The following is a 15541-nucleotide window of genomic DNA, read 5'->3' as shown; positions in this document are numbered from 1 at the left end:
TTGCAAATAAAGGAAAAACATGGTCTGGCACCATGGAAACTGGTAGAGTGTCCTCAAGTGTCCCATCAAAACATCTGCTTAGAACCCTTAGACATCTGAGTGGGACAGGCACTGATGTTATGGTAGAAGCGAGTAGTGACCAACCCCTATTCCTCTTCCTCTGCAGGTCCTGATGGGTAGCCATGGCAGAGTACTGAAGAGACTGTTGAGGCCTCTAGTGCTTCCTTGAAGGAGCTGGGGTGTACAACCCAAGGGAATTCAGGGTCGCTCTAAGTCTTTTAGTCCATGAAGCTTTGCGTCCATCTACTGTGATCCTGAACAGACTGTTGGACTTCCTGTGGCAACCCAGAGGACTGTAATCATGAATTCCTATACGTGGTCACTGCAGAAGCCATAGACCTGGCAGCCGAATCAACAGCATCCAGAGCAGTCTGTAAAGCAGCCCTTGTCACAGATTTCTCCTTGTCTAGAAGCAAAGAGAACTCCTGTCTAGCCCCTTGTGGTAGCAGTTCTTTGAACTTTTTCATGGAGTTCCACACGTTGAAATAGTACCTGTGCAGTTGCACCTGCTGCTTTGCAATTCTGAACTGTCACACACACACACACGGTAAAGTAAACTTTCCTACCAGACTTTTCTGAGTCCCTTGATTTCAGGGTTGTGCTCAGATGTCCCTGCCTTTCTTGCTCATTGGCAGCAGACCCTACAAGGGACCCCAGGGTGGGTGTGTAGAGGAACACAATCTTGGGCATATACATAATATTTTATTTCAGCCCTTTTTGAAGTGAGGGGAAGGGATGTGGGGGTCTGCCACAAAGTCATAATTGGGTCCACAATGGCCTCATTGAGAGACAGGACTACTTTGGAAGGGCTCGCAGCAGCCAAAATGTCAGCCAAGCTATGGGAGGACTCTTACTAACTCCATCTGTACGTCCAGATTTAAGGCTACCTTCTAACAACTTTTGGTGAGCCTTACAGTCATCTAGGGGAGGTGACATACAGTCAGAGGAGCAGGAAGGGGAGACCAGCACAAGCTGCACATGCTCTTCCTCCCTTTCTGTATCAGCAGGATCCTGTTGAGCCGGCTCTTTGGAGACTGGTATTGGACTCTGTACCAGAGTCGAGACCAAATGCCATGTGGTGGGATGGTGCTGTACGTCTTTTTGAAGCCACAGAACATGAGTGCCTGGAATAAGCCCTAGAAACTTGGGGAAAGCTCCACGGGTTCCTATAGGGCCACTGGACTGGTGCAGGTCCCCAGTACTTGATGGTACTCCTGTGCCTGGACCCACGGAAGAAGTGGTGACAGTGGCTTTGGAGGACAGGAAGAGTAAGACCCGATCTCAAATTCAGAAGGAGGAGTCTCCCTCCAGGGACTACAGAGGTGCAATTCCCAACAGTGCTGGCAATTGGTGCTTGGGCACTAGGAAGATAACCGAGTGGAGCCCTAAGCCTTCTTGTTCCCTGAAGACCAATTACACCAGTTTGAAACAGATAATATACTGCAATTTTCATATCTGGTTATTTACATTCGTTGGAAGATGCAGAGGATGCCATAATCTTGGTTTTGGAATTGCATTTAATTCTGAGGCTTAAACCAGAATTAATTTTGTGGCTTAAGTTTCATTCTTCTGACATAGTACTGATCCAACACTTTGAAATTTTCTGCCACTTGCTCTGTATTTGAGGATCATCATCATACATGGTCAGCCTATAGTTATGCTTGTTTGCAAGTGTTAGCATAACTTTCTCTCTATGGAAAATTGCATAAGATGGATCAGTCATGAGGACAACTGGTTCATCAACCCAGCTAGCAGACATGATGCTAAGGCAATCTTCAGAGAAGGCAACCTTCAGGACATGTGGGAGAGTAGCCATGCTATCAAAGGTTCAAAGGGCAACTTGGTTAATGCCAAAATAACCAAATTAAGATACTATGCCAGAGCAGGAATTCTGTTATTTGACAAAGTTCTAACTAGAACCTTTAGAAAAATGTACAGCCACTAGATGGGATAAAACAGAGGTCTATTGATTGGAGGGTGGCAGGCACCAATTGACATCAAGTGCACTGGTAGGGAGCCAAAAGGAGAGACTGGAGGTTTTCAGGCTGATCAGAAAATCTAAACAGCACAAACATCCAATTCTTTGAGGACATCCAAAGATGTTGGGGCTATCTAAGTTGACTGATTAAACTGTTTGAAATCCGTCTGGGGTACATAAACTCTGGCTCTGAGTCCAGAGCTGCTCCAATAAATTCTGTGGCTGTGAAGGAACCAAAATGGACTTTTCTGCATACACCCAGGTTCCCATTGACACCAGAAGACTGAGGAGGGATGAGGTTGATGCCAGTACCTCCAGATGAGATCTCCCTGTCAACAGATAGACTATCAAGCCACAGAGTCAGAAGCATGGACTAGCCATTGCTAGTCCAAAGAGGAGCACCCTGTACTGACAATTTGGACCTATAGTGAACTCCAGGAATCATCTGTGAGGGGATGATGCTTATATGAAAATAGGCATGGTTCATGGCTGGGACAAAGTACCTCTCTTCTGCCCTCTTAGGAGTAAATGTACATGTTGCTAAAGTATGCCACATAATAATGGCAGGTTCCAGGATGGCCCCATTAACAGGGAGTGCCACTCTACTAAGTTCTGCATTCCATAAAATATCTAGGAGTCTGGGAGTTGTCTCCTGAATTTCCTCCAGAGGACTCTGGAGCTCATCCACAACTGTCCTTAACAGATGTTAAAACTGGTTAGGGTCATCTGTAGGAGACGGCGAGGACAGGCAACCACCTCTTCAGAAGATGACGATGATATGCCCGTTAGAACTGTGCTAGGACTGGATCTTGTCCTCCTTGCCTCCTCTTCTTCCCTGGGCTCTTGCAGGAGCTCTGGCTAATTGTGTGTGGGCAGGGGATAGGAGGGAGGGGAGAGAGGATTGTGTAATTCTCAGTGAGATCACACAGATTCCAGATATAGCATGTACAGGTCCCACAGTCCCCAATAAGGCCAATGAGAGGAACCCAACATGGACTGAGGAGATCCTAAAGGCACAGGGGTACCAGTAATTCGAGCTGGGGATCCCATCTTATGATGTTATGGTAGGGCCCAGGAAATTCTGGATGCTCTATCTGGGTTCACCACTCTTGGTGGTGGTGGTGGTGGTGATGTCAGTCCTTACATCATGTCCGACTCCCCTGAAAAGGGAAATGTGGGCTCCAGTTACAATGGTGGTGCTGTCTGTACCATCAATGTAAAAAAGCATTTGTCAGATGCCACCAGGGGATGGGGATGAAGAGTCTTTTCCCTGTGCACCTTGGAAGCCACTATGTCCTTATAAGCTTGCACAGGTATTGGTGGTGCATGGTGTTCGGGCATCCTTTGTTGGTACTGGCGGTTGCCCCAGCCTTGGCTCACATCTGTCTTTGCTCAGTTCCAATGGTGCCGATGTGGAGGCACTGTCACTCTTTGGAGACTGCAGGTCAGTGCTGTAACCCTTACGGGCTCTAGAGCAGTTGCCCACAAACTTTTAACATCGTGCCCATCCTTACCCTTGTCCATGTCCCCAAACCCAGCCGAGGCTGGGGGGACAGTACTGTGAGCAGGGCCGCAGCCTGGGGCTGAGGCTGGGATTGGGGCTGTAGCCGAGGCTGGGGGGCGGAGTTGGGGCCATGAGCAGAGCAGTGGCCAGGCCTTGAAGCTGGGAGTTGGGGTCGGGAACGGAGCTGTGGTTTGGTCTTGCAGCTGGGTGTTAGGGCTGGGAGCAGAGCCACGACCAGGCCTCAGTCAGGGCTGTGACTGGGTGCAGGGCTGGGGCCATGCCTGGGGGCAGAGCAGAGCTGAGGCCAAAGCAGGGCTGGGGGGTTCTCCCTCCCTACCTCCCTCCCTGTGCGGGCTGGCCCGCCACACACCCCTCCCCCCCAGGGGACACACACCCTACATTTTGGAGACCACTTCTCTTTTGCTTCATTGGAACCTGATGCAAAGAGTCACCAGACTTAGGCGTCACGAAAGCAGACCTCATCTTCAAGGTGGTTCTGGAGGGCGATTTCTCTTTAGACTTTTGAGAGAGCTTTTTACCCTCACAGCGAGCTTGGAAAGGGGAGTCCTTCGTTCTGCCTTTGCTTGCCCCTATATCTGAGGTAGTGGTGCTGGGCAGAATGCTCGGATGCCTCTGCCTGGGGTACATAGAGTTTGCCTGACCTAGATTGGACTGGGACCTCAAAGCATTCTTCACTGGATGTTTTCCAAATTTCTGTTCCCATGCTTGCTGGGTTTGGCTGGGCAAGGAGCCACAGATATGGCACTCAGTGGAAACATGAACTTTTCCAAGGATGCACGGGCATATCTGATGGTCATAGATGACTGGGAAGGATTGGGGGCAGGAGACAGCTCTTTAAGCCTGAAATCGTGGACATAATCTGAGTCCCATACCAGAAGGGAGGCAGTCTGAAATCTAACTAATACCTAATTAGCTTATTTTAGAATATTTATAGATTCAAAGTTTAAGGGGGATCACTGGACACTGGAGGGTTGAGCCTCAGACCATGTGGCAACTGGAGAGGTCTGTACCACTCTATGTCCTCGGTTCAGAGCATGAGGTGAGGAGGGACAGAGGTGCTGACCAAGAGAAACTATTAGCAAAAGTCTTCCCATCTCAGATGCATGAACATCCATGGTAGAATACATACAGGAACCAGTACTCGACTAACCATAATTTCTCCCTAGGGAGGCATCCCCCTACCCAGACCACCTAACAAAAACTTGCTTCTGCAAGGATCGTCACGGAAGGAGCTACTCAGAAGTTCAGGTTCCAAGTTCTAACATCATGATGTTCTCTTCACTCTAATACCAGCCACAAAGTTGTATGAGAAGCTTATGAATGAAACAGTCTCAGCACTTTTCCATGCTGTTTCCTTCTTCCTGAATGCCCTTCTGAACTGGTCTACAAGTCCATGCTCTTCTCCACATTCAAGCCACTCTTCACGTACTCACTTTGACATATACAAGAAGTAAGCCAAACAACAGTGGACAAGTAGATGGACATTTGGCTGCAGTTTATAAACAGAGTATGCACAGATGGCCAATCACAGTATCCATTTTTTCAACTGTTGTGATAACTGGGGACTAGTAGGCCTACCTCAGTTATGAGTTTAATGTGGGGAAGTTGGTGGAAGTTTATGAAATGGTCCAGTCTCACGTAAGAAAAAATGGTAACTGGAAAAGGTAAGTCCAACTTGGCCTATTACATAACATTGATTATAAAATCAGTAAGAATGAAAAACAAAGACTAAGTTAGTCCAAACAAAAAGGCTTTACCAATGTAACTCAAGGACTGTGTTAACAAGAAAAGTAAGGGATCAGAAATTAACAGATCAAACTTGCATTGTCCGAAATTAGGCCTAATTCAAGAACAAAAGGAGAGGATGGACTATTCCGCCCATCAGCCCTTAAAGAGACTGATGGGTGGGACTTTGAGGGATTCCAGGAGGGGGAAGGCTGATAGGACTCTGCTCCCGAGACTTCATCTTTCTCCCACGGATCACAGAAGTCACTACATCATTGGAAGTCTGGCTTTCACTGCTGCATCAGTGTGTTCTTTTCTGCTCCACTATCTTTCCTCCTGTCCACTGTCTCACAGCTTTCCATTTGATCCTGAGGTCAACTGTACCATACATCATCAACACAATGAGATGAGATGGCACATTTAGCTCTGGCCATCCTAGGGACCAGCCAGACAACGTTGCACATTCCAGACTGGAAGATAAGTCTGAAGCAGGGCAATTGCTGTCATGGATGACCTGTCACCTCAGAGTATCCATTTGTGACTGACCAGCATCCAGAATTCTGCCATCAACCAACACTGTATTTCCCCAACCTTTGCTCTCCTGTCTCTTCTTCCCCTTGTGTCGGTTTGTCAAAAGCAGGAAAAGGAGGCACTCTTCAAATCTTGGAACTGAATAACAAAAAAACATCCCTTTGCTTCACACCAGGTTTTCAAAAAAACCGAACAAACCTGTATATACTCGTTCATAAGTCAAATATTTTTGGTAAAAAAGTGACGCATCGAAGAGCGGGGGTCAGCTTATAAACAGGTCTGCACCAAAATTTATCGATTTTAAACTCTGTGAAATCATTGAATTGAATATCTAATACACTGTTTTGTTTACCTGGAACGTCTGCAGGCATGGAGCACCTCAGTTCCCTGCAGCTGCAATTTACCGTTCCCTGCAAATGGGAGCTGTGGGAAGTGGCGGCGAACCAAGGCCACTGGGAGCTATGGGGCTCCATGTCTGCAGACACTCCAGGTAAACAAAACATCCCGACCCGCCAGCAGCTTACCCTAATGGGCCAGGAGCCAAAGCTTGCCAACCCCTAAAATATAGGGTCGGCTTATGAAAGGGTCATACGGTTTTTACTATTTTTACCTATCCATATTGGGGGGTCGGCTTATAAACGAACTGGCTAATGAACGAGTATATATGGTACTCTAGCTGATATCCTCTAGTTTAAACGAAAGACTTTGACAGAATGATTATTTAAAAACTTAGCCAAAACTTATTTCAGTTTTGAAGTGCTTTATGACTTTAGCTCCTTTTCTCTTGGGTATACTAATTAACAAATTTCCAAACTTTAGCATAAATTTTTTTAGTGCATTTGCCACGGAACTACACAATCCAAAGTCTCTCTGTATGCCAAACTCCAAACCTTGTTTAAAACTCTTTAATGTTGGACAGTTTCAGAGTTATGCTAACATCTTTGACACTTTGGGCTTATATATTCCACCTAAACTAATATACTACCATCCCTGTTGTACCATGACAGCCCAAGTACAGGAAGTGTGCCTTGTTGGTAAACCACATAGCATACCTTAATGCTACTGTATTCCAAACAAGGTACACTGGACAGATTTCACTGAACTTAACTATCTAGATACCAGATATAATGTAGTTAAATTCTGAAATTCAGTAAAAACGTAAGCACTGCTTCTAAATGTAACTATTTCATGAAGCACCACTAAGTTTCATTTTTAGATATACAGTTTTTCATTTGAAAGAGTTAATGTTTATAGCCAATGTAGGGGTACATGGTAAACACACTTCAAACCTGTCCCTCAGACTTTGCTCATCAATTTCCTAAGGTATTAATAGAAGCTAAACAAAACAAAACCATCCAGTGATCTAAATGCTGGTGAACCTGAGAAGAAACATGTCTTCTGGAAAGAACCACTTCTAAAGTGTCATTTTATTGTACAAATCATCATTTTTTATATTTGTCACACTACCAGTTTTCTTGCTGAAACTATAATCTTGACAGCATAGGTGAAATTTTACAAGTTTTTATATGTCAGTTTGTTACTCAGGCTCAGTGCTGAGATCCTTATATTACATTAAAGTTACATTAAAATGGAGTTAAGATTATGTGTACATTTCAGTAATTTAAGGTAAAATACATTAGAGATACAATTGTCCTCAAAACAAACACTATAAGCTTTTTCATGACACCATGCAATAACCAAATTGGTAGCATTACTCTAAGGCAGGGGTCGGCAACCTATGGCACACGTCCCAAAGACGGCACGCGAGCCAATTTTTAATGGCACGCTGCTGTCTGCTGGACCCCAGCAGACAGCAGCGTGCCATTAAAATTCCTGCCCCGCTGGCCTGCTCTTTTCCACCTCCCCGCCCACCGCTCTCTCCTTGCGGGGCAGGCAAGCTTCCCCCTCCCCGCACCTCTTCCCCTGGCATGCTGGGTTCCTGTCCCTCCTCTTCTCTCTCCCTGCGGACCGATCAGCCAATGGCCCTTGCTACGAAGTGGGAGAGAGAAAAGCAGAACCACAGCACGCTCTCTGCTCCGGGACCTTGGGGAGGGGGGTGGAATCAGGGCTTGTCCCCTCCAGCCATGAGCACATGGGAGCTGGGAGCACCCCCACAACCCCAGCCCACACCCCCAGCCCTCTGCCCTGACTCCTGCATCCCCTCACACACACACCAGCCCCCTGCCCTGACCCCTGCACCCTCCTAGACCTCTGCCCTGACCCCTGCACCCTCCTAGACCTCTCCCTGCACCCTCCTCACACACACCCAGCCCTCTGCCCTCACCCCTGCACACACACCCCCCGCCCCGTGCCCTGACCCCTGCACACACACACCCCCCAACCCCAGCCCTGACTCCGGCATCCCCCACACATACCCAGCCCCCTGCCCTGACTCCTGTACCCTCCTCACATACCCCCAGCCCCGAGCACCAAACGGGAGCTCCTGCACACGCACACCCTACATTCCCACCTGCACCTCTCGCACCAAATGGGAGCCGCCCAGATAAGCGCTCCACACCCAAACCTCCTGCCCCAACCCTGAGCCCCCTCCCTGATTCTAGCTCCTGGTCAGACCCTGCACCCCAACCCTAGTCTCAGTGCACTCCCACCCTCATCTCAGTGCAGAGACCGGAAGAGAATGGCTAGAATCAGGGAGAAGGTAGGTACCGACTATGTGAGCAGGGCTGGGACCCCAGACCGGCAGCAGGCTGAGCGGGGCCGGCAGCCGGGACCCAGGCTGGCAGGAGCCAGCGGACGGAACCCCAGACCGGCAGCAGACTGAGCGGCAGTGGGCTGAGCCGCTCAGCCCACTGCCTGTCTGGGGTTCTGGCTGCCGGCCCCTTGCCAGCTCGCTGCCGGCCTAGGTGAATGGAACCCCAGGCTGGCAACAGGCTGAGCAGGCCGGCGGTGTAAGATCAGCATTTTAATTTAATTTTAAATGAAGTTTAAACATTTTGAAAACCTTGTTTACATACGACAATAGTTTAGCTATATAATATATAGACTTATAGAGCGAGACCTTCTAAAAAAACATTAAAATGTGGTATTGGCACGCGAAACCTTAAATTAAAGTGAATAAATGAAGACTCGGCACACCACTTCTAAAAGGTTGCCGACCCCTGCTCTAAGGTATTACAATGCAATGGTAGTAGGAAATGCAATGGTAGTAGGAAATTCATTCGAACTATAGGAGTGGGCATGTAGTGTTCTGCGACCTGCAATGTGCAGGAGGTCAAACTAGATGATCATGATAGTCCTTCTGACCTTAAAGTCAGAGTCTATGAGTAGTGATACCATGGTGGTTATGGAGGGAGTCAGCATAAACGGTTGTTTCCATACTTTAAAATTATGGATTTCTATTGAATTTATTCCTGACTCTAAATTACCTGGGTTTTATAAACACAATACATTTATAACATCCCTGTAATGTATTCTACCCTAAATTACTGATAGGTACTCACTCAATGTACTTGTTGAGCATTTTTTAAATTACTTTTAAAAAAATTCAAATTGTAATTAAGAAAACATACACCGACAGTAAACAAGAAGCCACAAGGGAATGTTACCATGCAGTATTTCTAATGAAGTTATGCAATATCCAATAATTTAATTTAACTTAACTTTTAGGGACAGATTCACCACTATGCTCTGGCTGCTTTATACCACTATGGAGCAGTGCAACGTAGCTGTGCATGTACTCCAGCTTTCCAGTCCTTCTTGCTCTCCACATTCCCTTGTGTGTACTTCCTTCCCAGGTTTGCTGTCTCCTGTGCTCCTTATTGAGCACATCTGGGGTAGTGGGTAGCCCATGAAGACAAATTTTTTTTCATAAATTTGTCAGTTGAGGCGTAAGAATAAAATCTTTGGAGAAACTCCAGTTTCTCCCTGCTTTAAAAATAGCCACAACCCTGTTTTTCCTCAATGAGAGGAATCAAGCTACCCTCAGACGGAGGCTCTCCAATCCTGTCAGAAATCTAAGAGGAATAGGTGAATGGAAGCTGTGACTCTCTCTGCTAAGAACAACCTGTGCCCTCACTCCAACTAAAAACAGGAGTGGGGTTAGTTTTAAGAAGGGCCTATTAACTAAAGAGAGTCAGTGGCCTCAGTCCTACTGTGAATAGGAAATGGCAGCCACTTAGAAAAAAGGCAGTTCTTCACAGTTGTTTTTTTAAAAAAATAAAAGAAAAAAGTATGCATCAACACTGCTGAAAAATAAGCTTTTAGCTATAGAGAACATTTGCACAAATAATCTACTCCTTAGCATGAAAGGACGACTAGTAATGGACGACACCAAGAATGCTGAGGTGTTTAATGCCTATTTTGCTTCAGTCTTCAATAAAAAGTTTAATTGTGACCAGATGCTTCGCACAAACGTGATGTTAATATTAACAAGGGGGAAGGAAACAAAGACAGATTAGGGAAAGAACATGTGAAAGAATATTTACGTAAGTTAGATATTTTCAAATCAGTAGGGTCTGTTGGAATTCATTCTCAGGCAAACACCTAGAAGATCATAAGGTGATAAGTAACAGTCAGCATGATTTATCAAGAACAGGGTAACAAGCCTTGTGGATGGGGGAAGCGGAAGATGTAGTATATCTTGACTTTAGTAAGGCTTTTGATATAGTCTCAGATGACCTCAAACAAACTAGAAAATAAGGTGATAAGTAACAGTTAGCATGGATTTGTCAAGAACAAATCATGTCGAACCATGATTCTACACTTAATGAAGCAAATATCTGAACTGTTAACAATTATCTTCAACAACTTGTGGATGATGGGTGAGGACCCAGACAACCGAAGAACTGCAAACATAGTACTTATTTTTTAAAAGGGGAACAAAGAGGACCCAGGGAAATTATATACCAGTCAGCCTAACTTCTAAACCTGGAAAGATACTGGAACAAGTTATTAAACAATCAATTTGTAAGCATTATAGAGGATAATGTTTAAGTAATAGCTAGTATGGATGTGTCAAGAACAAATCATGCTAAAAGAAGCTAGTTTCCTTCTTTGACAGGGTTACCGGTATAGTGAATGGGAGAGGGCAGAGAAATAGCAGATGTGATATACATTAACTTCACCAAGGCTTCTGACAGTCCCATATAGCAGTCTCATAATCAAACTATGGAAATGAGCTCTAAAAATTAATATAAAGGTGGGTGCACAACTAGTCGAAAGACTATACTTAAGGAGTAGTTATCAATGGTTTGCTGTTAAACTGGGGGGAATGTATCCAATAGACTCCACAGGGATCTGTTCTGGATCAGGTACTATCCAATATTTTCACTAATGACTTGGATAATGGAGTGGAGAGTATGCTTACAAAATTTGCAGATGACACCAAGATAGGAGAGGTTGCAAGCAGTTGAGAGGGGGGACAGGATCAGAATTCAAAGTGACCTTGACAAATTGGGAGAACTGGTGTGAAATCAACAAAATGAAATTCAATGAAGACAAGTTCACAACACATTTGGGAAGAAAAAAATCAAATGCACAGGTACAAAATGAGGAACAACTGTGTAGGCAGTAGTATTGCTGAAAAGAATCTGGAGATTATAGTTGAGCACACATTGAATACAAGCAGTTAATGTGGTGCAGCTGAAAAAAAGGCTCAGAGAAGAGCAACAAATATGATAAAAATTTTAGAAAACCTGGCCTCTGAGGAAAGGTTAAAAACTAGGTATGCTTAGTCTTGAAAAAAAGGAGACTGAGGTGGTGACCTGATAAATACTTTTCAAATATGTTACAGACTGTTATAAAGAAAATGGTAATCAATTGTTCTCTATGTTCACTGAAAATGTAGTATTAGGCTTAATCAGCAGCCAGGGAGATTTAGGTTAGATATTAGGACAAACTTTCCAACTATAAACAATAGTTAAATACTGAAATAGGGTTACCATGGGAGGTTGTGGAATCCCAGTCAGTGGAGACTTTTAACAACAGGTTAGATAAACACCTGTCAGGGATGGTCTAAGTATACTAGGTCCTACCTCATGAGGGGGTGGGTGGCAGGGGTGGGGGGGGTCGACTAGTTGACCTCTTGAGGTTCCTTCCAGCCCAACATTTCTATTAATATAATAGGAACTCTTCAGGAAAAAGAAAAAGGGAGAAGGAAAAAAAAAAGCACATGGCAACAGATCTAGGCCTTAGAAAGAGACACCTTGGACAGTCAGGAGATATGGGACCCTTCATTTAATGGAAGCTACAAACTCTCATCTATTCATACAGGTGAGCCCCATTCCAGGTGTATTTTCAAAAACCAAATACTCAATACACTAACTGACCAGACAAGAAAAACTTACACAGCATTGCAAAAGGATCTGGGTTTTATTAGATTCTGCTAGAAGACAAGATCCCTACTAAGAATTCTGAGTAGTCATTTTTCCATGAAATGACAAATAAAACTCAAACACACAAATGAAACAGGAAACAATGAGGACTATATCTATGCCACATTCCAAGCTTCTGTCCTGATTTCTGTAGCCCTGATCTGAAAATCAAGACTAGAATTATTATTTCTTTTTTAAATATACACACACCAACAGGGAAAGCATATTCTCTTCTCCACTCCCCAAAACCCATAACACTAAAGTTTTGCTGTAGCCTTCTGAAATGGAAGAATATCTTTAAGCAACAATCAAGCATGGAAGATTGCCACCCAAAAACTAAAAATCTTAAGCCATGAGTACATGAAAAATGGCATTATAATGGAAACAGTTTTGTACTCTTAAATACAGATTTGGCTTCCAGGTGCCAATTGTAATATTAAAGTTGAAGCAAGTCGATTAAAACAAACACAGTGACACATCAATGCAGGGGCGGAAAAGACCTCAAAAAAGAGTGCCAGAATATCCAGGTAATCAAACCGTTTATTAACTGAATAGTCCTGGGTGCTTTATAATAATTTTAAGATGGGTTAAATATTGCATCCATATCAAATGGGATAAGACAGAGGTAATCAATAAGCAGACCACTAGACACTTCTGAACAGACCCCGAAACCTCTTTATTTACTTATTATCATGATTATAATATTTTGCTATTTTCTCTAGAGTCTGGACCTTGACAAAGAAATTTGGACATTGACAAAAAATAACTGACTACCCTGGGATAACAGAGATATATATACTACAAGAGCCTCAACTCTACAGCGCTGAATAAAATAAGATAAAGTATTACCACTTACCCTCTTTGGCCCACTAAAAATCTTCCTGGTATTTTCTTTAGATTTATCGCCTTGTTTATTTGTGGACTTCTTATTGCCTTCAGGCACCCCAGATGAATCCTCTGAAAAATCTAGTAGATCTGTAAAGGTAAATATAATGAAAAGATATTCTAACAGTCAGCCACTTTCCACAAAATTCTGTTCTTGTATCTAATCTGCTACATTTTTAGGTGCTGAAATTATAGATTAGTTAATGATAGGTTTCAGAGTAGAAGCCGTGTTAGCCTGTATCCGCAAAAAGAAAAGGAGGACTTGTGGCACCTTAGAGACTAACAAATTTATTTGAGCATAAGCTTTCGTGAGCTACAGCTCACTTCATCGGATGCATTCAGTGGTGAGCTGTAGCTCACGAAAGCTTATGCTCAAATAAATTTGTTAGTCTCTCAGGTGCCACAAGTCCTTCTTTTAGGTTAGCTAATGACATTCTCAAATTTACAATTATTTTTTGAAATTGCTCGAGACGACAATGCAGCATTTAAACATTTGCCAAAAACCTGATGTTAAGGTTTTAGTTTATACTTGTTATAGCTTGAGAAACCAAATTTCTACCCAAACACTCGCTCAAGATCTATACTTGAAAAGGTTAACTGATCTTGAAAGAATTTATACTGTTTCTAACTGGTTGCTAGGATAGCAGAACTAAGTTCTTTATAAATCTAATATTTCACAAGATAAATGGAAGTTATATTGGAAAAGAAATGGAGTAAATCAAGATGGAAGTCAATGTTTTTAAAGTACATTACCTTGTAATGGGTAAAGGTTGGAAACAAAAATGTATACTACTGGATTAAGAGTGACCATTTCCAGCCCTCAGAGTTCACACACCAGACCTTAAAACTGACAGTGGCCTTTTATATTGACAGCTTTTTTGGCACAGGTATGTACTGTATAGTAATCTCACACCTCAGGATCATGCAACTTTATAAGTTAGTCATCAGTCTGAAGCTTTGTATAAAATTGCTTTAATTAAATTCACCTTTGTACAAATTTATGTTCATACCTCACTTCTGAGAGGAATGTAAATATTACTCAGAAGTATAGTGGATATACTTTTGAATCTTTTAACTATTTCTAGTGGCATTCCCACTTAATATATACCTTGCTGGAAATAGGTGAGTAGTTTGCAGATGAAAGGAACCAGTTGGCAGTGGTCCCAGGGGTTCTCTTTTCATTACATCCAGTCTCTGCTGCCCAGATCCCTCTGGTACTCAAAGTTTTGGTTGTAGATCTCCAAAATTAATTCATGTGACCCTGCCTTCTCTCCAAGATGGAGTCGACAGGAGAAAATAATTTTCATTTGTGTTGCAGGGTCCTAAGCATAAAGGCTTGGAAACTAGTCTGCATGTTCTTTGATTTGGTGCTACTCAGATGTTATCACAAACTTTATTTGGGAAGTGGAGGCAGGAACGCAACGCAAAATTAAACTCATGTTTAAATAAAAAACAAAACAAAAACTGATCATGGGTGTACTCCTAGTGAGCTACCCATATTTTAGAACTGTAATACATGTACATGCTAGATCAGTTGCTCTATAAAGTTATTTTTGCTTTTCCACACCCACACACCAACAAATATTGAACACTAGGCAACATGTTTTTCACAGTACAGGTATCTGAACTCATTATGCCTGTAGAAACCATTAACAATTTTCAAATTGTAACAAAAAGCATCTGAAAATGTTAGGTTGATACATACAATAGTTTCTTTAAACGTAATTTTATTTGAAACAGTTCTAGACTAGAGATCAAAGTCCTACAGTAATATAATATGCTTTCATTATGGGGTAATAATCCAAAATCTTAAAATTTAGTAGTAGCCCAAGGGAATCAATGTGCCTAATGTGCCATTAAAAAACTGTACAATTGCCTAACAAGTGACAAATCAATCATAGCTACAGTCATAGAAACAAAAAAGTGGGCATGAAGCCTGCAGTGCTGCTGCTATGGCTGGCTCACCGAGCATGCACTGGATTTCATGCAGCAGCATTCCATGATAAGATATGTAAGGCTTTTTATTATGGTCAGGCCTTCTTACCTTCTCTGTGAAATTACATAACCAGTAAATGGATCTGAAATCGTGTCAATTTCTTAGGTAATCCCACAATCTAACATTCAAAAGCAAGACAAGTACTGCCAAATTAGGTCATCTTAAAGATCCAACGTAGCTTCAAACTGCATTTAGTTGAACAGCAAGAAAAACTGACTGCTCTGCATTTCAGATCCCTTTCTCCAATTATCAAAAATCCAGCATATTAGTTTTGTATTGGTGCTCCATTATGAGCATTTTGAAATTTGTGATTTTTTTCACCCCACACTTCAAGATGACTTAATTTGATAGTATTCGGGGAGCCCACCAAGCTAGTGCCTGTCAGTGTCAGCAAATATAAGGAAACTTTTTCTGATCCGTCCACTGAAAGTTACTCTACATTTCTGACACCCGACTATCTATATTCAATATCTAAAACTGTGCATGTATACAGTGTGTTACACAAATCA

General features: G+C 43.2%; 1 protein-coding gene across 1 annotated transcript in view; it reads right to left on the bottom strand.

Annotated features, from left to right (window-relative positions):
- The window catches only part of WAPL (WAPL cohesin release factor), a 126565-nt gene that overhangs the window by 45457 nt on the left and 65567 nt on the right, over positions 1–15541 (bottom strand). The window contains exon 4 of the mRNA XM_084635420.1: positions 13008–13126. Within this exon, the coding sequence (XP_084491546.1) occupies positions 13008–13126 (119 nt within the window). The remainder of the gene's footprint in view (positions 1–13007; positions 13127–15541) is intronic.

Source organism: Lepidochelys olivacea, assembly GCF_965140295.1.
Source record: "Lepidochelys olivacea isolate rLepOli2 genome assembly, chromosome: 7".
NCBI classification, from domain to species: domain Eukaryota; kingdom Metazoa; phylum Chordata; order Testudines; family Cheloniidae; genus Lepidochelys; species Lepidochelys olivacea.
Note: the sequence above shows the minus strand (reverse complement) of the source record. Positions and strands in the feature narration are given on the sequence as shown.